The 25,130-nt window shown below is 40.2% G+C and overlaps 1 protein-coding gene and 1 long non-coding RNA gene across 16 annotated transcripts in view; one reads left to right on the forward strand and one right to left on the reverse strand.

The window, feature by feature from the left end:
• The window catches only part of LOC137585963 (collagen alpha chain CG42342), a 70,661-nt gene that overhangs the window by 41,187 nt on the left and 4,344 nt on the right, over nucleotides 1–25,130 (reverse strand). For all 15 annotated transcript variants that reach the window (XM_068302020.1, XM_068302010.1, XM_068302008.1 and 12 more), the window contains exon 2: nucleotides 19,016–20,261. In XM_068302020.1, coding sequence (XP_068158121.1) covers nucleotides 19,016–19,718 — 703 coding nt within the window. In that variant the 5' untranslated portion in view covers nucleotides 19,719–20,261. The remainder of the gene's footprint in view (nucleotides 1–19,015; nucleotides 20,262–25,130) is intronic.
• Nucleotides 17,025–18,062, forward strand: LOC137585526 (uncharacterized). The gene is made up of 3 exons (XR_011033587.1): nucleotides 17,025–17,710; nucleotides 17,776–17,910; nucleotides 17,975–18,062. It is a non-coding gene; the product is annotated as an uncharacterized lncRNA (long non-coding RNA).

A 25,130-nucleotide genomic window follows, 5' to 3' on the forward strand; every position in this document is an offset into this window, starting at 1 on the left:
TCTTTTCAGCTTTTGTATATCTTAAGTGGACAGCAAGTAACTTCAACCTATTGGCATCGCATCAGAGCCAAGTGGTCAATATTCAATGCAATGGAGCTTATCTTGTGCCACACACTCGCCACTTTGTTGCTAGCTGCCTTCTCCACCACCTTCTACTCCCTCTCCTTCAGACAGACCCTTCTTCCTCCCTTTGCCCCTTTGGAACCATTAGCTGCTTTGTATCTCGATTTCCCATCTCCATGTTGCTGGCACAATTCCCCCCGAGGGCTAACACGGACCCTCTTTTGTCCGGCAAAAACGAAGAATTTTTTGTCTGTGGGTCGTTCATTTTGTTCGTTCCGTTTACTGTGGTTAGGAGTTTTACATAGTTCAATGTCTTATTGTTCATCAACTTTTATTCTATCGAACACACTGGGCATGTTAGACACCTTCCCTCCCCTCCATACCAATGAACCCCACCCATTCACAGTTGTGATGTTGACCAGCCCACAGGGCATGTAGAGCATGTTTCTGTTTCTTGTTTTCTTTCGAATGATGCAAAATTATCCAAACTTGTTCGAATGCTCTAACAAGTGTGAAAAGGGGGGCCTATAGAGTTCAATGTGTTGCACAGTCATAGGTAAAATGAAATGATGGATTTTGTTCCATATTTAAGTGAGTTTCTAGTTATTATTCAAATTTCAGTTATTGTTTTCTGCTTACAGTTTCGGTATTAGAATGAATGATGAGTTCAAGAGATTGAAGTTAAAGGAATAAATTAACATAAAATTCCGCTCAGAATTGTAATTAATGTTGACTGAATTCCCCCACGCATAAGAATATCAAATGCTTACTATCTATAATTGTTTTGAAAAGTTACAAAAAGATTATAAAACTTGCCTTCCGATAGACTCATATTCCATTAAATTAGTTATACTTTAACTAAGAGTTTTGACGTACCTGGAAGAAGATAAAAGAAAGAAAATAACATTATTTCTCTTCTAGCATTATTATCATCTTATAGCCATCTTAACCACTTATTGCCTAAACTCAATCAGCTTAATTCCGTTTGTTTGCACAGCATAGCTGACTGATTGAAGAGTATCCGAGTGTCGTTTATACTTAATCCTATTTGTTCATAGATTAATTCCCTCAACCCACAGATATACTCTAGCTGCTGCTTTATTTATTTTTATATACTTCTTTTGCCCAAATATACACTGATTACTGCGAAGGGTAATTAAACTTTTGAACTCTCTACGGAGCTGATGCTGACGTGTCATCCTCGTCAAGGGGGCGGGCGACCCCTCGCAACTCCCTGAGCTGGTGGGGGTCCAGCCATCCGCATAATCAGATAAGCAGCAGCAACAACAAAAAGCCATGCCACGCCCACAACTGCCTAGCAATGAGATTCATGACAGGCATAGACAAAGTTGAAGAAGGGCAGCCTAGGCATTGTGGCATTGGCCACTTAATTGTATAAGAAACGAGCCAAGTGAACCCAGAAAAAGAATAGAGGGAGATGGAAAAAAAATTACTTTGGCTATGCCCCACTAACGTTTTGTCTATAGCCTGGGCGTTAATTACATTTTTATTATTTTCATTTATTTTTGTTTTCTCTCCCCTCTTGTTTTGGTTTCTCTACTTTTTGTGTTATTTTCGGTTGTTTTTTCTTTCCATGGAACGCCCTTCGAACTCTAACTCTAAGTCAGGCCAAGTCAAATTCAATTCGAATTTGGAATTTCGTAGTAGTAAATTAATGATGCGAACAGCACCAAAAAGTCAATTCCAACAGTGATTGGTCCAAGGCGAGGGCGGAGGCGCCTTGCCTCATTTTTCATGCCGTTCAACGTTGCAACGTGTTTTTTGGATTGCAGGTCACGTGATGCTGTTAATTGCATGCCCAAAGCCGCAAAACTCGTTGCTGCCGCTGCTTGTCTTTGCAGTTCCGAGTAATTCTCAATTCTCAAGTTACTTGCCTGGGCTACCTCTGCTAATTGAAAAATGCCTGTTGTCTCTGTGTGCGAGAGTGTGTGTGTGTGTGTATGCATTTGCAACTCGTTAATTGAAAATTTCTTTAGCAGGTAAAGAGAACTGCTGCTAGAAAGGTCTTAAGTGAAATTGTATACCAAAGAGCTCTTAAATGAAATGGAAAACTTTCACATAACGCACCCAATTCGTATTCATCTTCATCTTCTGGGCATAAAGCCATCATTCAAGTAGCCTATCCATATATACATCTTGACGGGTTGCTTTGTTGCCTTGACACTTGAAACTCGGCAACTGAGGCTATAAAAACTCACCCATGGTTCTCATGATTATGATTATTATTACTATTATTCGTATTGTACTCCAAGGGTAGAAAATATAAGAGTAAAGGCAGGAGAAAAAGAGGCAGAGAGAAATATGGTAAACAACATTAGCAATTCATCTTCAAGAGAGAGAGAGAGAGAAAGAGAGAGAGTTTTTTGTTTGCAAACGTAGCAATTAGTTAGAGGAGTCTTCATATAGGCCACACACTAAGTCGCTCTCTTTCTTTGTTGCCCTTTTTTACAGTTCAACCGAGGAAGGGTTTGGCCAGGGCCCAAGTCAACTTCCTTAACACTTTGACAGCAATTTGCGAAATATGTTGCCGGCAATCAGCAAGGAAGTGAGAAAATAACAACAACTACAGCAGCAGCAGCAGCAGCAGCGGCAGGCCGAACAGTCTGCCCAACGACCAAGTTTACAAGTCGCATAAACACACAAACGCTCGCAAAAGTATGCTACAAAATGGCAACAGCCTGTGTCTGTGTCTATATATGATGTCTGTGTGTGTATGTGTTCGCTAGAGTGTGCGGCTTTTGTGCACAATCTTACTGACTTCCTTCCGGTCCAACGAAAAGGACTCACAGTTGGGCCCAGGGCCACAAGTGTTTGGCCTGGTGTTCGTATATTTTCTGTTTCTTTATTTTCCTCGTCTGCCTTCGCTTTTTTGGCAATTAATTAAAAAAAGACCAAGCAACTCCCCAAAGCAAGAATGAGAGACGGTGCAAGAAATGAAGGAAAGGAAAGGAAAGGAGGACATGAGACGGCAGCCTGCCACTTTTGTAACATTTTCAACAATTTGTGTTATATTGTTGTTGTTTACTTTAGGTTTGTCTAGCCCGACGCTGCCTGTCCAATTTCTCTGTCTGTTTAAAATTTACTTCTTCGTTTTTATCTCGCTCTGTCTTTCGCCCAAAACTCCTATTCATTTGTATACCCTGCAAAAAAAGGCCAACAGTATAGCAGGAAGTATTTGCATTCATATCCTTGTTGGGTTCATCTTTGATGCGTGATCTAGTGATCACTAGACTACATATAAGGGAAATTGGTAATAAGAGACTTGTAGATCCTTTTTCCGACAAAAGTTCCGTTCCTTTGCTAGTTTCTAGTTACCAGTGCCTATGAGATGACTGCCAGCGTTTGTTTTCTTTTTCTAGGATAACAATAAGTCGACATTTTCTACTTAATGTTGGCCAATTTTTTTTTTTGTTGATTGCTCTCTCTTTCTTTCTCTTCCTTGCGGTCTTAAATAAAACCTGCAGGCGCAGCAGTTTTGTTGTTGCCTAAAAAAGGCCAACAACAATGGCAGGCAAGTTGATTTCGGTTTATTTTTTTTCTTTTGCTTTTCCTGACATCTCCCCGCTTTGTGTCTTTCTCTCTTACTCCCTTTTTTGGGGTTTCCGGGCTATGTTTTTTCGTTATTTATGGCCACGACTTGTTTCTTGTTGCTGCCATTTCTAGGTTACATTTACAAGAACTGCACACAAATTGTAAAGCAAATCAATATCAAAAGCCGCAAAAAAACAGCATAAAACCTATTTTTTTTGCTGTTGAACTCAAATTGCAGTTGCTCAGTTGGTTTCCCCTTTTCCCCCAGTGCCAAAAAACACGTGGATATTTAACTAGTTTTCGATTTTCCAATGGCACGTGGTGGTCGCCATTTGTTTGTTACCTGTTTCTATTTTTTTTTTCTACCTTCTCGATCTCCAAAAAAAACGAAAAGGAAAACAAAAATCAACTGCAAGTAGTACTTTAAATATTTATTTGCTTGTTTTTCTTGTTGTTGTTGTTGTTGTTTTGCTTGCTATACACCAACTAGAACATAACAACATAAAACAACAACAAAAACAGCAAAAGTTAAGTCAACAATTTTGGTATTCAGTTTTATTTTTTTGGGGCCACCCATTCGTTTTTTTTTTCTATTTTGTTGAGGTAAGTTTTAGGGTTTTTGTGTGTTTTTTGGCTTGGCATTTACCCTTTTGATTAAATTAATTTAGTTGACTTAAAAGAGTGCGAAACATTGAATGAAAATAAATTGAAACTGTATGGTGAAGTGTTGCATAAAAGAATAGTCAGCAAATCGAACAAATTCTTCAATTGAAATTGTCAACGCAATCAAAATAAATGCAGTTAATTAACAAGTTTGCTAACTAGTTAAAGTTATGTAAGAGATTTGAGCCTGTTTTCTTGATGTTTGATAACCTAAAAGGCAACAATGTTGCATCGTCAATTATCCTTATTGCATTTGGATTGTACTTAATCCCAACAATATTATACTCATACTTTATATTAAACTTCTCAAGCTTTATATTTTATATTTTCGGTTCAAAATTAACTTTCCTTTGTTGACTTTAAGTTTGAAATTAATATAAATAAAGTTCTGCCTTTAGTATAACTTTTATTAAACCGTCCTAGATGATAATTTATTAAGGAAACTCTTCCATCAAACTCCATTCACATGTATATATATGTATGTATGTATATGGCTCCTTTACCATCTTTCGTTATTGAAATATGCGTTTCCTTTTTTTTTTTTTGTTTGCTCACTCAACGCATAGTTCATGAAATTTATTTATTTTCGTTAATTGGTGGCGGAAAAGTTTTTCTCGGTTTTTTGGCGAAAAAGTAAATAACAAACAACACCCACATATTTAGCTCGACGTGTGGCAAGTTCAAAGGCACCACTGGGCGTGGCCAGAAAGAATGTGTGTGAGTGTGTGTGTGTGCTTGTTGGGCGTCACACATTTGCTTGTTTTCTAGGAGTTTAATTAGAGAGTGTGCCTGTGGAGTTAATCAATGTCCAAGTTACTAAGAATAAGTTGGTTTAGTTACGAGACCAAAACGGCAACTCTAGGTAATTAGACCCGGCTTGATGGGTTGGCAATCCTGGATTGCAGTTTGGACATTTAGCATTCTTCAATTTTACTTTCGCATTTGCCCGCCATGCCTAATGAGCCGATAGTGCGTGCAGATTGATATATTGGCTCTTGGGTTGAGTGATTGACGGACTCATTGAAGGAGCCGGCAGCGGCAATGCATGCCTAATTACGCTCAACAAGCAACGAGTTTTTATGACAGACGCGAGCAATCGACGCAATTGGAAACGGGATTGGCTAGGTTAGGGAAACGTCAACGGGGTGCAGGAAAGGGGCGTTTGGGTAAGCTGACACCTTCGGCTCTTTCACACACGATGTGTGCCAGTCAATGCAGATGCAGATGCAGATGCCTCCGCCGTTGAACGCATGAGATGCAACAGCATCGAAGCGGGAGCATTCGGGCGAACCCGCTAATGGACAATCAACAAAATGAAATGGCAAATGGTCGTGTAAATGCGACGAATGCACGCAGCCGTTAGTCAAACAACGAAATGCCATGGAACCAATGGATGAATGCAACGTAGTGCAAAAAAAGGGAGTCGAATTGGAAAGGCTCCACCGCAAATGGCAGCTGTAAACTAATACAAGTAACTTCACGACAATTGTTTTAAGAGCGTGTTTATATTCAATGGAATCCAAGAGGCAATTGAGCTACGTAATGATGAATCATTAGATCCTCTGCAAGTCTTTAAAATTTCATCACTCGACTTGCGGCTAAAATCGTTTAAGGATCTGTAAAATGGAAACTCACATAACCAGTATTAGCCTTCTAAGCTGCCCATATAAGAAGGATGTCGTGGACACTGAAAGATGTCTTTATATAACAATGTCTAAATGTTTGCCTAAGGCTTAATTTTAAATTACGTGGTAGGTGGAATTCTCGAACAAGAGTTTTGAGTTTTTCAAAGCTAATCCTCATTTGAATTCTCAAGAACTGTGACATTTTCCAATGTCTAGCCACCTGCCCATCATTATCCCACTTAATCATCATTCAACATACAGTCACATACACACGCACATATGTATGTACATGTGGCCACACACATATATACATATGTCAAGGGCTAAATGGCAAACGTTTGTTGTTGCCTGGCAGCCGGCTTAGAGCCCATAACAATACGGCTTAATAATACAATAAATGCAATCAAAATAACAATAAAACATGCAGCATGCAACATGCAGCCAGCCAGTTAGCTAGTAACCAAGCAGCAAGTAGGAAAAAATCAAATGGGAAACTAAAAGGTGAACCTAAACCAAGAGAGTCGTTTAAAGAGCCATGTGGGTAAGCCAGTGAATCTGTGTGTGTGCAGAAATTATGACAATATGCAAACTAGTTTCACAATGGACAGAGAGCAACACACAGAGAACAAGTAAGGAAAAGGCGATGCTAAAAACACACACAGAAAATCGCAGACAAAAGGCGCAACACACACGAGGGAATAACGATGCGACGATTCGACGATCCGACGATGAGGTGGGCAGGCAGGAAATATTGCGCCTAGACACAGGCGGAGGTCTCAGACTTAGTCTTTTCTGTTGCTGGTTCTCCCAGCAGCTTAAGCCCGTTGACATGTAAAGAGCATCAACAAAGAAGTCGGAGTGGTAGACGATGGAAGGAAAAAACAAACGTGGCACAGGTAAAGGCGGTTTTTAGCAGGAAAGGCACACATAGTTGACGCTGCTGCTGCACCAAAACCGATTTCGATAGAGATCGAACAAGGTTCTAATAACTGCTGCCACTGCCTTAGAGTTTGAAGAGGAGTATTGAGGAGTTGGGGATTGTGTGTGTTTTCGAATCGATGTGTGGGATGGAGGGAAATATTGCTCGGAACAAACGGCAATTAGCAGGGCATGATGCAAGGCCACTAAGGACCATGTTTACACAAGGGATTACTTTAGTGATGAGGGTTGTGGGGTTAGCAACCATATTTGGCAGTTACTAAGCCTTCAACGGGTTGATTAACTCTTCACCGGCAGAAAGGAAACAAGAAGGCAGTGAAAAAGGGAAACCCATCATTGAATTTCAACTTTAAAACAAACAAATTCAGAGTAGAATGGAAGTGAAACTAAACCAACAAAACGGTAAACATATTGATTCTGATTTAAAATTCCCAAACGTATTTGATTTCACAGAATATTTCCTCTTTCTTGTCAATTCATTTAACAGCAATTTTGTTTTTCTTTAATTAAGTCTCCCATTATTTGATTCAATCAATGTTATGTGTGATCTGTTCTTTCCCATGCAGACAGATACTTTTATATGCTTGATTTATCTCATAATCAGAATCAACCCACGTAAAAAAGTATCTCCATGTATATATGAAAGTATATATTTACTCAATCTTAAAGCTTAGAGTAGATTTGACTTCTTGCGCAACTTGTTGCTGCCGGCAAACAAATTATTTAAATTTTGAGTGGGTTTGATGTCTGCAAAGCAGCACCAATAGAGATGCAGATGCTAAGGCTGTGGAGTAGAGGCAGCTGTAAATCTGTAAAAGGTGTGAGTTTTATGTGGAAAACGTTTTGTTAACAGCTGCCTGCTATGCTGCCGCAAGATGCATTCAATGAATACAAAGAAGAAGAAGAAGAAAACAAAAACACATCAACAAACAAAATTACAATAAATTATATAAAGTGTTAAATGTGAGTGAGAGAAAGAGCAGTGACCCTACTTCATCTATGAACCAAAGATATATACAGTCACAATCATACAAAGCGAACTTATCTACTCACCTAAAACCCCTTTAGAGATTTATGAGACATAATCAAGCTGTGCAGGAAGAACACAGAGAACCCTTAAGAGAGACAGCATAACCAATTTGTAGTGACAACTTTTCGTAGCGCCATAAAAAACTGGATCTGTCTCTATATCTACATTCACCTCTTACTCTTTTTTTATCTTTTCATGGTTAACTAGTTACACTCAGAAAAATGACTAATATTCAGAATGGATTCATTTTCATTCATATTGAACGATTTGCTCTAGACGTTGTAATAGCAATTTATACAATATTGAATATATGTGTAGGCGGTTTTTCTCTCAGTGTAGGCTAGTTTGTATCTTGAACTCTAGCAAGTTGAAGGTGTCAGAACGTTGACGCCATTTAGGTTTGTTAAACATAATAAATGTGATTCTGAACGTTTGTTTTCAGGTTCCCAGTCTCCCAGTTTCAGTGATGGTCTCGCTCCAACCGCTTAGTTAGTTAAAGAGATGCGGGTCGTCGATGGCAGGTCCATGGGATGGTCTGATAAGCGTGCGGCAACCGTTCTCCTCTCCTATATGTATATATAGTCATTGTTGTTGCTCTAGTGTTGACTTTAATTGACAACTCTTTGGTCCAATAGACCCGAGGGTATGTCTAACAGTGGGCAACATAGGCTGAAATTCTAGGGTATTCCAGGGCATATACATATAACATAACTCTCAAGTCTTGGTCTAGCTGCATGTTTACTTGCTCATGGCTGTTTATATAAACATTTCACTTGCTTTTCGTGATGCCTAATGGTGTTTAACTATGTAAATGTTGCCCTGTTTATACGCGTTGGAGTGTGTAAAACACTCGAGAGATGCTAAAACGTTTTACCCCGTCAAAGAAAAGGCCAAATATAAATAAATATGAAAGCGCCATACATGAGTGAGTACTACACTCTTGCAGCTGCAACTGCAAAGGCAAAGGTGCTAAGTGAGAGAACAAAGCGCGCATCGCACTTAACATAATCAGATTGTGTTTCCCTCTAGTTTTTTCCATCACGCTCGTACCACTGTGCTGTGCTCCAGAATGCAGCCGCTGACTTGCATACGAAATGAAGGAATAACTGGAATAACCAAAAGCAATGCGCAGTTATGAATGGAGGAATGGAAGGAGGGGATACACACCTCTATATAGACACAACAAAATATTCACCAAGTGAAGCATAGAAGAAGAGGCTACGCATCGCTTTAAAGCTGATTAAATTTGTAAGCGGCTCCCATCCAACCAGTTGACAAACTGGTCGCCGTATTCGAAGGGGACAACTTCAGAGAGGAAAGGAGAGCCACGGAGTTTGGCGAATGACTTGTGACAGCGGTGCGCATGCGTATACGTTCTGTCTGCCGCCCCAAAAATGACAAAAAACAACAAACAAAAAAAAGGAGGAAAAAAACCAAAAGACGAAAATGCAATTCCAATGAAATTGACGTGACAACGTCGACAACGACTGCAGCCACGACGTCGACTACGACGAAGATGAGTGTGACAAAAGCCACAGAGACATGGAACACAGAGACAGTCGGTGGAAACCGAAAAAAAAACCGCAAAACTCCAGTAAAGACAGAAACAGAGGCGACCACTAACCAGAGAGACAGTCAGGCAGTCAACCAGCTAGCCAGATAGCATGTAATCCAACAGACAGACAGAGTTGTGGCCGAAGCTAGGCAAATCCAAAAAAAGTAGAATCAAAAGTAGACTCTAACGATATTTGAATACGCTACAAAAAGTGATAAATTAGAAGTCTGGTTTGATTCATATTACTCATAATAAATAAATAAAAGAACAACATCTCATTGATGTTTTTCAATGCCAAAAACTAGAATTTCCTTGTTATAAAATTCAATTATTAATAATGGCAAAATAATATTTAAGGCTCTTAATGCCGTAGTTTATAAACAAAACAAATTTCTCATTTCGAAATGTTCAAATGTCATGTTGTACATATGTTTTGATGAAGTGCGGAATCAGAATGGCAAACAATATGAATTGTTTGATATGTAAATTGCATTTTACTTGACAATTTACAACGTGGGGAATTCCCCAAACATAAAATATTCAAAGTGAATTGACATGCTCATTGCATTCCATATATGTTTAGGGTATAAACTCGATGTTAACATTGGAGGAAGACATCGGGCTAGTTCGGCAGCAAACGAACATGTCAAAAGGTGTTGTTTGACTGCCATGCACTTGAAAAACTTGTCGTTGCAGTTGCAGTTGTTGTTGGTGTTGTTGTTGTTGCTTGTAATTTGAATGGCGAAATGGCGGCTGATCAGCCTACGTATGCAGACAAAAAAGTGAAGCGACGCTCACACGCTCCATGGGAGTGCGAAAGAAAGGCGTCAGCAGCAGGAATGGAGACAGAGAGAGAGACTAGTAAACAGGCGACAAGTACAACAACAGCAACATCGATGACAACAACAGACATTCGCATTTTGATTAGATTTAAGCAACGCTTTTGACGCTCCAATTGTAGGTAGTGTTGGAAGTTGGATGGTAGGTTGGTGGCCAACACATCGTCGTCGTTGTCGTCGACGACTTTGTCTGGCGGCCCTAACGACGTTGCATGTTTGACAATGCGTTTTGGGGCCAAAATGCAAATGGCAACCAGGGCGCGCCAGACAGTCGAAAAGGAGCGAAAGAAAAAAACCCACAAAGCAAAACGCAGCGCAACTTAATTGCACTCGCCGAGGGTGTGGAATAGTCCCCCTGCGCGTCCATTGACAAACGGCGACAGTTTTGATTGAGTTTTAGCACGAACTTTCGGGCTGGCATTGGTTAATAGGAGAAGGAGAAGGAAGTCCCATCACAGCAGGCCGCACCACAACAAAGAACCGAAGGTAATTGCTGTCGGTCTGGTCTGTCTATGTGCTATGACAATAAGGATGCGATAAAGTGCTCACACAAGCGGAAGGCATCTCACCTAGGATGGATGCAACTAATTGACTTTCCATCAATGGGAAACTTTAACAAAGAACTTTCACTATGGTAACACGAGATGGCTTAGCCTTATCAATTTTAAGTCCCATATCTCAAATTTCCACGCATCGAAAACTAAAACTACCGTGAAGACCAAGATTATCAAGCATATAATCACATAAATTAACAGCAACAAAAAAAAAAAAAGAAACCAGAAAATTGTAAAATGCAAAAGACCTAACTCTCAGCCTTGAATACTCTATTTTTAGTTCTCAAATTACTTTATAATTTATCAACATCAATCGAACGCAAAACCAGTCTCTGCCCTATACCCACAATATATATTTCCCATCCTTCTACTCAATTACTCATGCTCGAGCAGTAGCTAGCGACTGCCTCCTTTACATTTTATTGAATTTTCTTGGAAAACGATGTAAAAAAATCAAAATTTAATTATGACCCAAAACCAAATGCAAAGAAAGAGAAAAAAGGAAACCCAAACAGCACTGGCGTTTACTGGATTTTTATTTTTCCTCTCATCCAAGAGTACGTAACCAATTTTTTGTTGTTGGCTTGTTGGTCTCTCCGACAATGATCGATTGTGATTTGTAAGAATGTCGACGCCAGAGATGAGGTCTAAGCAATTAATTTCTAAGCCAACGAATGACGGAAGAAGAAATGCATGAAATGGATATGGGTGACTGGAGAAGCGGTCAAGATTGATTTGGACTTTCGCTGACTTGAGTCTGGGTTAGGATTGCGGGTTGTGGCGGGGCCAGTGGAGACATTCATTACAGGGCAGATTGTGTTCGCTAGATTGTAAAACACTTCAAATGGTGACATTGATGGGGGTTTTGATTTTCATTTTCCATTTTTCATTGATTGAAACATTAAAAAAATAATAAAAGAAACAGAATTCATCCAGTCAACCAACCAACCGGCCAGCCAGCCAGTCAGACATTTTGTCAGTTGAGCCATGACGCCGAAATCTTTCTATTATCATGGTCTTGTTTTTTTTTTTTAGCGGCCTAATGAGCCATATGCGATGGCGCTACGGGGCGTATGAGTAATATTTTGCGCTTCAGCGTTTTTATGATGACATTTTCAGCTTTTATGCATATTTTCAGTTAATTTGCATAAATAGTCGAAAATTGAAAATGAATAACATGGTTGAATGCCGATGTCTGGGAAAATATATATATGTCGGCATAAAGGAAAAAAAAAAACAACAGCAACGACAAAAATTCAAATACCAAAAATGATTATTTAGCTATAAAAGTCGTTGAATGAGGGGCAAGGAGAACGCTGGCATAATGATATGTAGTCGAAATTTTTCCATCTTTCTCACAGAATGATGCAATAAAATGGGCATTAAAAAAACACAAGAAAAAAGAAGAAGAGGGAAAAAAAGCAAGCCAAAGCTTAGCCTGATTTCGATATATTTTGTTGTCGCTTTTGTTAGCGGATTTTCGAGCCGAATCAAATGATAAATTGAACGGAATTCTATTTATAAGCGTAATTGCATAATCCCACCTGAAAACATAATCCACCCACTTGGCTACGCGAACTCTAAATGCGATGGCAATACATCATCTTTATCTGAAGACAATGACACAAGGTGGCGGAAGCTGAGTCGAAGCAGGAAGGCAAACGACGCAAAGCGACAGCGAAAGCAAGAACAAAGCACCAGCAAAAAAAAACAACATGAAGAAGGAAAACAAATGAAAACAAAACCCAGACTATTTGTCAACGCGAATGAAGCCATTTATTATCCATCATAAAACTTGTATTTATCGTTAAAATGTGGCAGGGGGCAACTGGCAGCCAGCGACTATCCAGCTAGCTAGTAAATCCCCCTTGAGAGTCGGAGCAAAATGACGACAAATCCTGGACAGAGGACGTCCAGTAGTTCTTCCTACAAGAATGTGACTCCCTGGGCGTGTTGTGTGTGCCTGTGCCTGTTTTAGTGTGTATTGTAGATAGTCAGTCAAACAAACAAAGGCATACCAGAGAAGTGACAAGGCAGGACGGGATGGGCATGACGATGGGGAATAACCGGCAACAGGGGAGCAACAGCAGCGCGTCGTTTCGCCCAGTGTCAAGGCAATAAATCATAAAGCAGCTGCCGGTACGTGAGCATGGCCTGAAATTGGAGCATGTGCGTCGCACTCGTCGCTGTACTCGCTGAATTGTCGTTGAAAATCACGTAAATGTTTTAAAAATGAAATCTCTTTGCAGGCACCGCACGCCATCCACCCAATTGGAACTGTATCGCTTGTCAGCCAAGAGTCGAATAAATTTCAGTTTCGGTGCTGAAATATTTACGCAGCCGCAGCAAAACGGCTCTCGATTTTCCAGAAACGTGGCTCAGCATTTGCTCCGTTTGCCAATTGGTAACCAGAAACCCAAAACTGAACTCAACCCAAACCATATTGAAAAGAGCAAAAAAGTACAAAAAAAAGAAGAAAAAAAAAGGAGGCAACACACGGACACCGAGAGAGACTCATAGCCAAAGAAGAAATCCAAGCATATGTGGCTAATAAACTAACCAAACATCCACAGACAGTTGCAGATCCGGTCGCAGCTGCAGACGGACATAGACATACATTATACATATGTATATAGACAGACACACATACATACATATATCTGGATAAACATATGTATCTACAAATGTATATATATGTATTCCATATCTAAGCATTTGGCTGTCTGATTGAGCACACAGTCTGTCAGAGATTGGGCGGTGGTGAGATTCAACTTGATTGATGACTAGCACGCGCAACTTTGGAAGGATGCTGCCAATGGTCTTGTTTGGTTTTTGTCTGTCTCAAGTTTTGTTAGCTAATTAGCAAGTTATTTTTGTCCAAAGGTAACGGTATTTCATCAAAACAATGCGGGACAACAAAACAAAGCCAAAGTGCCCTCCAAGGGCATTCAATATTTACAGAGTGTGGCGCAATGTCAGAAAAACTGTGAAAATAACTCACAAATAAACAAAGAACTCTATGAAGACAGTGGTCAAATGCAAATGATAAGTGAACTTATAAATGATTTCCAAAGAAGAGCAAAGATAAACTTTTATCTTTTTATTTTATCCGTGACTCTGTGTCTTGAATTCGACTATTCCTTTTTAGAATCATGTACATACTTTTAAGGTGAAAAGGGGACAAGTTATATCCATAAACTTACTACCTTTATTCTACCTTCTAATCCAATGAATGTATTGCAGATTTTGACTTATTGGTAGAAAGGTGTGTAAAATATTTAAAATCGAAATTTAATAAAATGTATAACATTCAAATTTGAAGTGAACATTTTTAACAATCATAGTTTGGTATATTAAGTATAACTAATTATCTAAAAGATAAATGTCTCCAAAAGTATAATGAAAGATTTCCATTTATTACAGAAATAAATGCATTAATAAGCTAATTTTTTTAATTTAATGAGCAACATGTTATTTTTGAATGTATTTCAAAGAATTTTAAATAACAAAATTGATGATTTTTTAGTCGCCTTGAATTTAAATGAACTCAACTCAAACTAAAGGGCTTAAAAATTCCAGTCAGCAGACAAATTACATTTGCGGCTCATTAAAATGATCTCTGCATTATAAAAAGGAAAAACGTGCCAAAAATATAACCAGTTCACACACACACACAGTCGTGTGTGTATGTGTGTATTCTCATATATAGCATCAGAACGCAATCAGATGAAATTTATGAAATTCTTGCTGGGTAATTCATTTTTTTTTTTTTGTTTTTTTTTTCATTCGTTTCGTTATTCTGTGTTGCCAATGAATTTATTTTATTTCTCTTTTAGTTTCTTCCTTGGTCTCTTCTGTGATATTTTTAATAGCATTTTTTCCTACAGAGGAATGTCGATGCTGAGCAGCAACAAAAGCAACAACAGCAATAGGAATGAGCATCGATGAGAGGCTGGAACCGCAAATAAAACAAAAGTAAAGACCATGAGGGGATTGTGGTAGAAGTGAGGAGAAGTAAATTTGGGGTGGGTGGAAGTACGAATACAGTGAGAGAGAGAGGGGGTCGGCATCGCCAGTGGCAGGGGCGTGTCATCCTGGCACACGACAAATAAATTTGTCAACAAATGTGGCAACCGCTGGTGGCATCGTCCATTCGCATCGTGTGCGGGTGAATCCACAAAGCTGGGGCCAAGAGGATTTCTGAGGTGGCATATAAACAATATCGAATGCCGAATGTGAAGGGCTAGCGGGGGGAGAAACGAAACAAATAATGCTGACAGTTGGGCATTAATTTTTTTCACTAATTAATAAATGCCGACCGGCTATATGCCGGGGATATCAGTTGTGCACCGAAATGTTTTATTGGCCTATTAGTGCAGCATTTAAATGGCAATCAGGGCGTGGTGGTGGCCTCTCAGGTAAACCAAAAGTCACGCAAAGTCACAAATTGTAAACCAACAACACAAGCCAAAACAACAGGCAAACGAATGGCCAGTAAACAAGCAAACAAAACTAACGACTAGCTGGCATGGGGTCAGGATGAAAGAAACGAATTCAATTGGAATCGAAATGAAACCAAACGAAACGAAACGAAAAGGAAATCAATTGATCTGTGGCGACAATCGATATGCAGAACTTTGGCTGAGGTGTGTGGTGAGACGAAGCAAAAATTTCGGTCTGGCTCGAAAATGAAATAAAAATCAAGCCCACACACACACACACACACACACTGAAAGGGAGAGGCACAGGCTTGTTTTGTGGGTAAGCTTGAAGAAGCAGGCAACGAAGGATGATGGTTTTGGTTTGGTTTTTTTTGGCACGCCCTAAAACAGAAACTCTCACACAAAAAAAAAAACCGACAACAACAACAAGAAGACATGAGTATGGGTAGCAGGTGATGCCCAGCAGACGGCGATAGCATATGCAGAGAAGCACAGTGAATCCAGAAGGACATATGAGTCTATCCACTCGGCGTTCTACTGACAACGTGATTGAAATTTATGACTGGCAAATATACGCAAGAGCAACAGCAACACACACACACACACACACACACATGTACACCAAACAAAAAACCCGCAATTCCAGGGGATGCTACGGCAGAGGGAGGGAAAGGTGGCAGGGATGGATGTACGACCCCGAAGCGTGAGTTGAATTCCAGCTCCTTTCTCTATGAGAAATTGCACTGAATAAAAAGCACTTGTACGCATTAAAACCTAATTGGGAATTTCCATAGTTCATATGCCATTTTCTCTAACTGTGTGTTCTCTCATTCTCTGACGAGTGCTACGTGGTGATCTGTCTCTGAAATCGTTCATACATAGCTAATGTGAGTGTGTGTGTGTGTTTGTGGGTGTTTGTGTGTAGCATCATGTTCTACATATTTTGGCTTGGCAAAATGTCACACGCAGCCAACAAACGTTGGCTATTGCTATTGCCGTTGTTGGGTGCTAAAGTGGATTTTGCGCTCGGCAATGATAAATTGAGGGTTTACCCTGCTCCTGATGGTGCTGGGCAACGAGCAGCGTATGGTCAGTGTTAGAGATTTGCCTCATTCCGTGTATCGTTACCTAAAAAACACATCCCCCCTCCCACTCTATCGCATTCTCTTCATCCCCTGCCCTCAATGACATCCACAGAGAAAATGTATGTATATGTATTTTTCACCCGCACTCAGACACATCAAGCTCTAGGGGCTAACAACTGCAGCAGATGAGAGATGAGCTGGACTAGGCAAGGAGATGGGAAGTGGCCAAATGTCATTTGCAGTTTGACAAGGCAACTAGGGATTATCATAGTGAGGGGTGAATGAGAGACACGAGACAGGGGACACGATTTTACCATGGGAAACATCATAAATTAAAGTCGTTAAATCATACATTTTTGCCTTGGCAAAACATATTTTCAGGTAAACCACATTGCATTGCATATACAATATCCAATTTATATTTAAACAAGCATTTTAAACCAAAACATTTTACTGCGTATAAATATGTCGTATTTTAAATAATTTTTCATTTAAAAGCAGTTTCTATGTTTATCTAGTTTATATTTATAAGGCAAAATGAAAGAAGATTTTGAGGCCGGTTTAAAGTTATTAATTTAGAAATTGTTAAGACTAAAGTCAATTATAACGATTCAGTTTCTTTTTTTTTTCTTGAAGTGAATCTCAAAATTAGTTAAAACTTTTCTCCAGTATTTTCATCCACTGTTCTCCAAAAAAGAAAAACAAAATTCCATTTGTGAAACCTGCACTAGCTTCAGTTATTTTGCCAAGTTTTCTATGCTGCAGTCTACCTACTCTTGGAGTCTCTTACCCTCCCTCCCTGTGCTCCACTTGAATGCTGTCACACTAATTTTATCAATTTCAAACTGGCAAAACTGGGAAAACGACAAAACCCAAACTAATCGACTTAATCGTACTGCGGCATCCAGCATCTTTCGCTTGGATTCGCTTCCAGTCGTCAAGTCCTAGCCTGCAATGTCCTTGACATGAACTTCAGGGCCGAATAGGATAAGCTGCAAGCATACATGCAAGCAGGCAGGCAGGCAGGCAGGCAGGCATCTCCTTAACTCAAGTGGAGCAATCGATGAACACGATGAAGAATTTGCCGCATAGTCCATACAGAAGACTTGGATAAGCAAGTGACTGCGATACCACCCACTCCTTCAAAAATGGGAGCTAGAAAATGAGACGACGAGGTGGTGTGGGGTAGGGAGGAAAAAAATAACTTGCTTTGATTTATTGTGTGCGGCTTAAAGTTGTGAAAAGGCTATGTCCTGCTCGGGCTTATCAGCGCTGTTGTCGGTAGGATGGGGGCGGCCAACGAGAACGACAACTAGGAAATTTATTTATTTGCAGTGACTTTGAAAAGAAACTTGGACCGTGGGTGAGCAAAGTTGTGACCTGTGTGCGCATCGATTATAAAACTTTTTGTTCTGCTATCTTGTCTAGAGACAACGAATTGGCAAAGTTGTTAAATAATTGCGCTGTGCATTTAGTTTGGACCAACACTGCGTATGCGTCATATGCTTCGCATCAGGATTAGCCCGTGGAAGTTTGCCAAGAAGCTTAGTGGCACTCGAGCGGGTGAGTTAATTGTGCGAATGTCAAGACAAATTGCGTTAATATTGCCAAGCGCTCTCTCACAAAGGATACAAGGACGAAAACGTGCATACACGAGGACGAGGACAAGCCAATGTTGGATCCCGGAGCTGAAATCCCATAAGCAAAGGTCAGGGACGAGACGTGTGTATGTGTGTGTGAGTGTCGCAAAAGTTTTTAAAAAGTATTTTAAGCAAAATTTATGCAAACCACAAGGCGAACTGGCACAAGGAAGCATCAGTACGAAAAGCGCGTTGGCTATGTGCTCTCTGCTGTGTGCTGTGTGTGCATGGGGCCTTCTGCTAATCCCCGAGTAATCAAAGTTTCGGCAATGTCAAGAGAGACAAGGAAAAAATAACGAAAAAGAACCCCGAACGGAGGCAAAAAAAATGGCAAGCTGAAAGCCAAATATTGTCGCAGACAAAAAAAAAAGAGGCAAGCGTCTGCCCAGGCCTGAAGCCCAAAACAAATTGCATACAAAACTTGTGGCCCTCCATTCCACTCGGGTCTGTCCTCTTTACCACGTTCATCATGTTTTTGGGTTGTTTGTGGGTGGGCTTATGTGTGTGTGTGTCAGTGTCTATTGTGTGGCGTGGAAAACACTTTTCCAATTAATGAAATCTTTAAACTGCCATAAATTTGGCCAGGCGCAAATAATTAAATTTCGTTGCCTTCACGCAACGCAACCAACGAAAACGACAACGACTTGTTGGCTTATACATATGTATGTATCTGTATGCTTATATGTATCTGTGTGCGTGAGCTTCGTGTACGTGTGTGTGTCTGACATGTCGTAGCAATTGAAGCATTGACCATGGCCAAAAACCGCTAGACCACAAATGTAGGCGGTTGACGACCACAGCCAACACGGCTTACGCTGTCAAATTGGCACAGGCTGCCAATGAGGGAGTCGAGCAGGACGAGGGCAGCTCGAAAAGAAACCGAAAGCTAACTGTTAAAAGGTCATAAATCAATCAAATGTTTGTTGAAAGGTTAATGCCAAGTTAATGCTGACCTTGACCAAAGCAAAGCAATTGTAGGCTTCTATCGTTTAGTGAAGTATGAATAGTAATTGCTAGAGAGTTCTCACCTGCTTGACATTGGCATTCACCAGACGTTCCTGTTGCTCCTGCCGCGGCTGCTGCCCCCTCTGCTTGTCTACGTTGCTGGCGTCGCGTCAATTGCAGGTGGGATACATCACGCCGCAGACGATGCAATTCGCGACGCACATGCAATGCCAAATGCGGAGATGTGCTGCTGATGCTGCTACCATTGCCATTGCTATCACTGGCCAAAATCTGTTGCTGTTCAACAGGCCAGTGTAGCTGCTGCTGTTGTTGCTCCTGCTCCAGTCGCAATTCCAATTCAACGATGCGAGCATCGAGTTCCTGCAATCGCTGCAAACGTTGCTCCATTCGCGTCTGTCGCACATTGGCATACAGGGCGAAACTGAAGGCGCACAGGCACAGGACATAGCAGGCAATGTGCAGCAAGGAAATTAGTTGTATTGAGTAACGCGCTGGCTCCTTCGATAAAGGGCGCTGATTCGGTTTGTCCTGGCAGGTGATTGCTGTAGTTTGAGGCGCTGCCAGGCGACTAGCTGTGAATGCGCCATCGCTGGCGGTTTGTTGATTGTGCCCCAGCAGCATACTCTGCTGTTCCATTTCAACTGTGGATGTTCCTGTTGATGTGCTTGTGCTTGTGGTTGTGGTTGCTGCTGCTGCTGTGACTGTAGATTCCATTTGCATTGTCCTTGGACTATGGCCGCTGGGCGGCGTTTTATGTTTGCGCATGCTGCTTTCACTGCGTATAGAAGCGTTCTGCTTACTCTTCCCAATCTAATGCTGGAAAAGATCCGTGTACTGCTGCGTGATAGCTTGAGTGTGTGGCTGGCACTTGAAGTGTCCTTGTGGCCTCACAAATACTAAGAAACAAGAGGCACATGTGTGGCCGTTGCTCCTTTTTTCTGTTTTTTTTTTCCTCTCTTTTTATTTTTGCCAATGCCTTTCGTCTAGTGCACCCGTTCGCTTTTATTCTATTTCGTTGCGTTTTTTGGCCAGGACATGACGTTGGCGTACTGGTTTTTGGGCCCCCCTTGCCACTTGTGCCACTTGTCAGGGTTTTTGCTTTTGTTTTCGTCCTGTCAATCGTCACAGTGGCAGCTGAATCAGAAGCAGCTGCTTCTTCAGCTTCTTGACAAGTTTTCCCTCTTTGTTTTTCTTTCTGCCTCTAGTTCTTTCTTCCTTTCTTTCGTTCGCTCGCCTGCAAGTGCTCTTCACATTGCAACTTATTTAGTTTTCATGCCCGGCGCGAATCCTTTCGTTGACTTCTCCAAACTGCAACGAGAGAAATGGGAAAAAAAGAAAAGTGAAAAAGTTTGTCGAAAGTTTTGTTTTATTTTTTTCTTTTTCCTTTCATTTCAGAATTTGCAGGCTGAATTATGTGCCAACTGGACCTAGACGACGACGACGAAGACGTTGCCACATTTTCAATAATCAGCCAGGCTCGGTTGCCAGGACAGTGGCGTGTCCTCGACGTGTCTTGGCGCTAACTTCGTTTTAAATTCAGCCAGCCGTGGTCGACCTTCCTTCACTCCACCAACGCCACCTTAACAACCAAGTACCTCGAAAGACTTGGGTAACCGAAACTTTTTCCTGTCTCCTTTCTATTTTTTTTTTTTGTTCACAAAACTTTTTGTAGCTCAAGTAGCAGAAGTAGCGGCAATAACTGAGAAAACAACAAGATGCCATTGGCTAACAGGAAGGGGATGGGCAGGACAAGGCAAGGGGAGAATGCAAGCATTTGACCCATAGACTTGGCGTGTCAAAAACATTTGTAGCCTTCAACTGTGGCCCACATGCCGAAAGTGGAGGAGGATGTTGCTGCTGGTTGGTGGGTGGTGTCGTTGTTGTCGTTGTCGACGTCGTCGTCTTAGGGCAGCAACAAGCCACTCTGGGCATAATAAAACAGTATACAATACAAGACAAACAAAAAAAGAGAAGAGAAAAAAAAAAAAAAACGAACCATAAAGTGGAAATTATAGCTACAATACTTTTGAAGAACCTTCAGAGGGGGGAGGGCGGAGGTCAACACAAGCCAAATACTCTTTACACCCAAATGAGCTTGAAAAAAAAGTTTCCTCAAACTTATTTTCAAGCGACTGAACTCTTAAACTAAGTTCAAATATATGACAAAAATCATTTTATAGGATTTTAAAAGTTTCCTATTAGAACTTGCTGATAGTTGATTTCAAATTAGGTCAAAATTCATAAAATGTTTTTCTTATTTTGTGAGGGGGGAAGCTGAAAGAGAGTTCCCATTCCAGGTTCTTCATTTAAGTATATATTTATAAATCTAAAGTCTATGTAACTGCAATTTGATATACATAGTTCAGATAGGATCTATCAAAGCTGGTAAGTATATGTTCTTATTTCTGTCTCCTTTGATTAAATATTGAAAATTTTAAATTGTTCCAAATGGAAAAGATTAAACAGGTTTTTTGAGCTTGAATGGTTCAACAAAAACCTGAACAATATTTCATATTTCGGGGCCAAATTATTGTTGATTCTTCACATACTTATTAATGTATGAGTTTGAAGTTCCTTGTGTGTGTGTGTATGTGTGTGTGTTACACATTGCGCAATCATGCGCCAACCACAACAATTGAGAGAAAAGCGCACATAAAATTCAAAAACAATCGCAATACCCTACTCTACTCATTCCCTAACCGATTCACTCGAGTTCGACTGCCAACCACAATACAAAAAATGAGCCAGCCCAAAAAATACAAAACAAAAATGAAAACAACAACAGCAACATAAAAGTCAAAAGGCCAATTTCAAATAGCAGTAGCAACAATAAGAAGTTCCCCGTTGCCGCTTCCAATTCCGCAGCTTAGAGAGCGGGGCAGAGATGGGGAGAAGTTGGAGTGGTGGATTGGGTTTGAAATGGGGCAGGGGGTAAGGGTAAAAGCACGAGTCAGTGGAATGTTTGGAACACTCTAATAAAACTAATTGAAAGTCTTGTGCGCTGTGAAGCCAATAATGGCAAATGAAGATGATGACGACGGCGACGACGACAATAACCATGTTGACCATGATGATGATGACTATGATGATGATGATGGAGATGTTGATGACGTTGCCCGGACAACAAGAACAAGAATAACAACTGCATGGCAATGGCAGCATTTAATTTAACAAATAAAAGCGAACATATGGGAGGCTAGAGAGCAGCTTGACTGGCACTGCAATTGGTTACCCCCCTTTTCCACCCATCGCCTAAAAGAAAAATGGGAAAAAAACCCACAGCATCATTCACATCGACTCCAGCCAGCATATATCGATTTCGATATGTACAATGTAGTCAAAAGGTTAACGCTTTTTATTGCTAACTCAATATAAAAATAAATTGATTTCAAATTTTCAGCAGCTTTTGTCAATTTGGGAGGTCTTTTTAGCTGAAAAGTATGCTATGAATTTTTCTCACTGTGCACAAATTCAATTATGTGCTCGCTTGCAAGTTTATGTGTGTGTGTGTGTGTCTATTTGTGGGCCACTTAGCAAATATATATATAGATATGTATATATGTGTCTATCTGTATGTGTATAAGTGCGTCCATCTGGCAATTGAAAAATTTGATTTCGAATTGAAATGCAAATCAAGCAAAAATTGAAATGGCATTTCCCGGACCGGGTACCCCACAATGAAGGCTAAATCCTGGCCAAGAGGCAAAAGCTTTCTAAGCTGGCACAATGTTGAGTTAAGTGGCACACGTATGATTGTATGTGTGTGTGTGTGTTTCGATGGGTGTGTATGTGTGTAAAGTCCAGTCAATGGCTGTAAAAAGCTCAATTGCAATGCATTCAAAAGGATTATTGTCCTTATTTATTTTGCTAAATTTATTCGTTACGCACAAATGGCCAAGCAAGCCAAACCCAACCGAACTGAAGTGAACCGAAACAAATCAGGGAACGAGAATAGTGGTCGGTCGGTCGAGCACGAGCGGGTGAAAATACAAAACACAAGACCAAAAATCAAAGCAAACAAACAATAAAAATAATCGGGCCGTTAGTAACACATGTGCATTTTTCATCATCATCATCCACATCATGCTCATCGTCAAACGGAGTAGCTATAGCTGGAGCACATCACAACTTTGTTGTTGCCACTACAGAGCAAACAACAACAAACTTGACAGCTTCCTCATTTAGAGGATGGCTGTGCGGGTAGAGGGCCAATAAATAGTTGTCGTGCCATAGGATGAAAAATGCAAGTAGTGTTTAAGTTTTTTGGCTCTCAGCAGCAACCGGAACCCATCGTCATCACCCTTACCGCCTTACATTCTGGGTGGCGAAATGTGCGAAGCGTCATTTCCTCTACCCACATCCAAAGACTTGCTTTAGGATTTTTCTTTCCTCTTTTTGCTGCTTCATCATCGAAATTGAAAAGAAGCCAAAAAGGGAGTAGCAAGAGAGAGAGAGAGTAAGAGTCGGAGGCGACAATGTCTGAGAGTTTGAGGCGGAAAGAATGAGAAAACTTTTAGCTATGTCGATGTAACCTATGTACGTGTTCAACCATATAAATTTGATTATTGCTACATGCCAGACCTAAACCTTAGTGAAAAATCCCCCCCTCCACCTCGTGCCAGGTAAGTGCATTTATTGGATTATGGGTGAGTTAATAGAATTAAGAAAATTTCCCATAAATCAATAATTAAGTGCAAGTCATATACCCATTAGTTTTATATATGAGCAAACTTGATGGACTAAATCAAAGGGCAAAGAGATTTAATATTCAAAACAAATGCTTTTATAATTTCATAATGAATTATATAATCTATTTGAAAGAGAGATATCAATGCACATAATGTATGATCTGAATTTATAGAGATTAAACTACAATTACCACTTCTATAAACGACTAGCATTGTTTTATGCTTTGAAACTTTAATTGGGTCCTCAATACTTGGAAAAATCGTTTACAGCTGCAATAACTTATCTTGATATTTTTAAGGAAAATAGAAAAGTTTCTTCATGAAATGAGAATATGGTTGTTAAACCTCTACGTGTACGTTTTGTAAAAACTATATATTTTGGAAATATCTTCTGTTGAGTTTGTTTTAAGTTTCAGTTGCGGGTGGTGCTGATGTTATGGCCCATACACTTTGCTTTCAATTCGCCATTAAAGTGTCTGAGGTTTTTATAACCCATCATCAACGACATCGACAACTTAACTTTGTACTAACAGGGAGAAACAGAAAGATACACATACATATGGACATATGTATAAGTATATATGTATCTATTTGTAGCTAAATGTTATGCATGAGTTAAATACATTCAATCTTGGCTTTATATTGTTGCCATTTCCTTGTAATTTTTACTGCTTGTTTTGGCTTCTTCTTTCCACTGGGTTTATGTGCCCCCAGGCCACATACAAACTATTAGTGCAACTCATTGTAGTGTTTGTTGTTGCTGCTGTTGTTCTTGTGGTTGTTGCTGGCATAGTCATCTTTGTAGTTTTATGTATGTTGTTTTACAACATAGCCAGCCACGCCCACTTAAGGAGTTTGGCCAAAGGAATCCCCTGCCCTTGGGAGAAATTACTTAATTTTGGAATTTCAATTTAGCACTTAGACAGGAACAACATGATGGCACGTTGACTCTCCAAGTGTGAGCGTGTGTGTGTGTGTGTCTGTGCGGGACATGAAGCAGGACAGAGAGTTAGTAGTTAGGTATGTTTTGTTGTGGTGTGTGTAAAAATCCAGCTTACACATGTTGTGACTCTTAAAAATTTCCGGAATTTTTGGCACGCAATGTTTGCCTTTGTTTACTTTGGCTACCCAATTCTCCCGATTCTCTCCTCATTCCGTAGTCTACTCTATTTGCCACCTCTCTATCTATCCCTCTCTCATCCTCTTGGGATGTTCATTATGGGTGTAAGATTGCTAAGAACACTTTTTTCTTTGTTGTTGTAGATGCTGCAACAGGAACTGCAACTTCATTCTTTCATCATTTGTTGTTTTCTTCTTTTTAAAGATGCTTTGGTATTTACCATTTGATTCTTCTGATTTGCTTGCCAGTCAAAGTCAGAGTCAGGTGTTTAATTAAGTTAAGGGAAATTACAATTAACATCTGCACATAAAGGTAAACTTTTATACACTTTCCTCTATTTACACCTGACACACACTCACACACACGCCG

The sequence above is a fragment of the Drosophila tropicalis genome, unplaced genomic scaffold (genome assembly GCF_018151085.1).
Source record: "Drosophila tropicalis isolate 14030-0801.00 unplaced genomic scaffold, ASM1815108v1 contig_878, whole genome shotgun sequence".
Lineage (NCBI taxonomy): Eukaryota > Metazoa > Arthropoda > Insecta > Diptera > Drosophilidae > Drosophila > Drosophila tropicalis.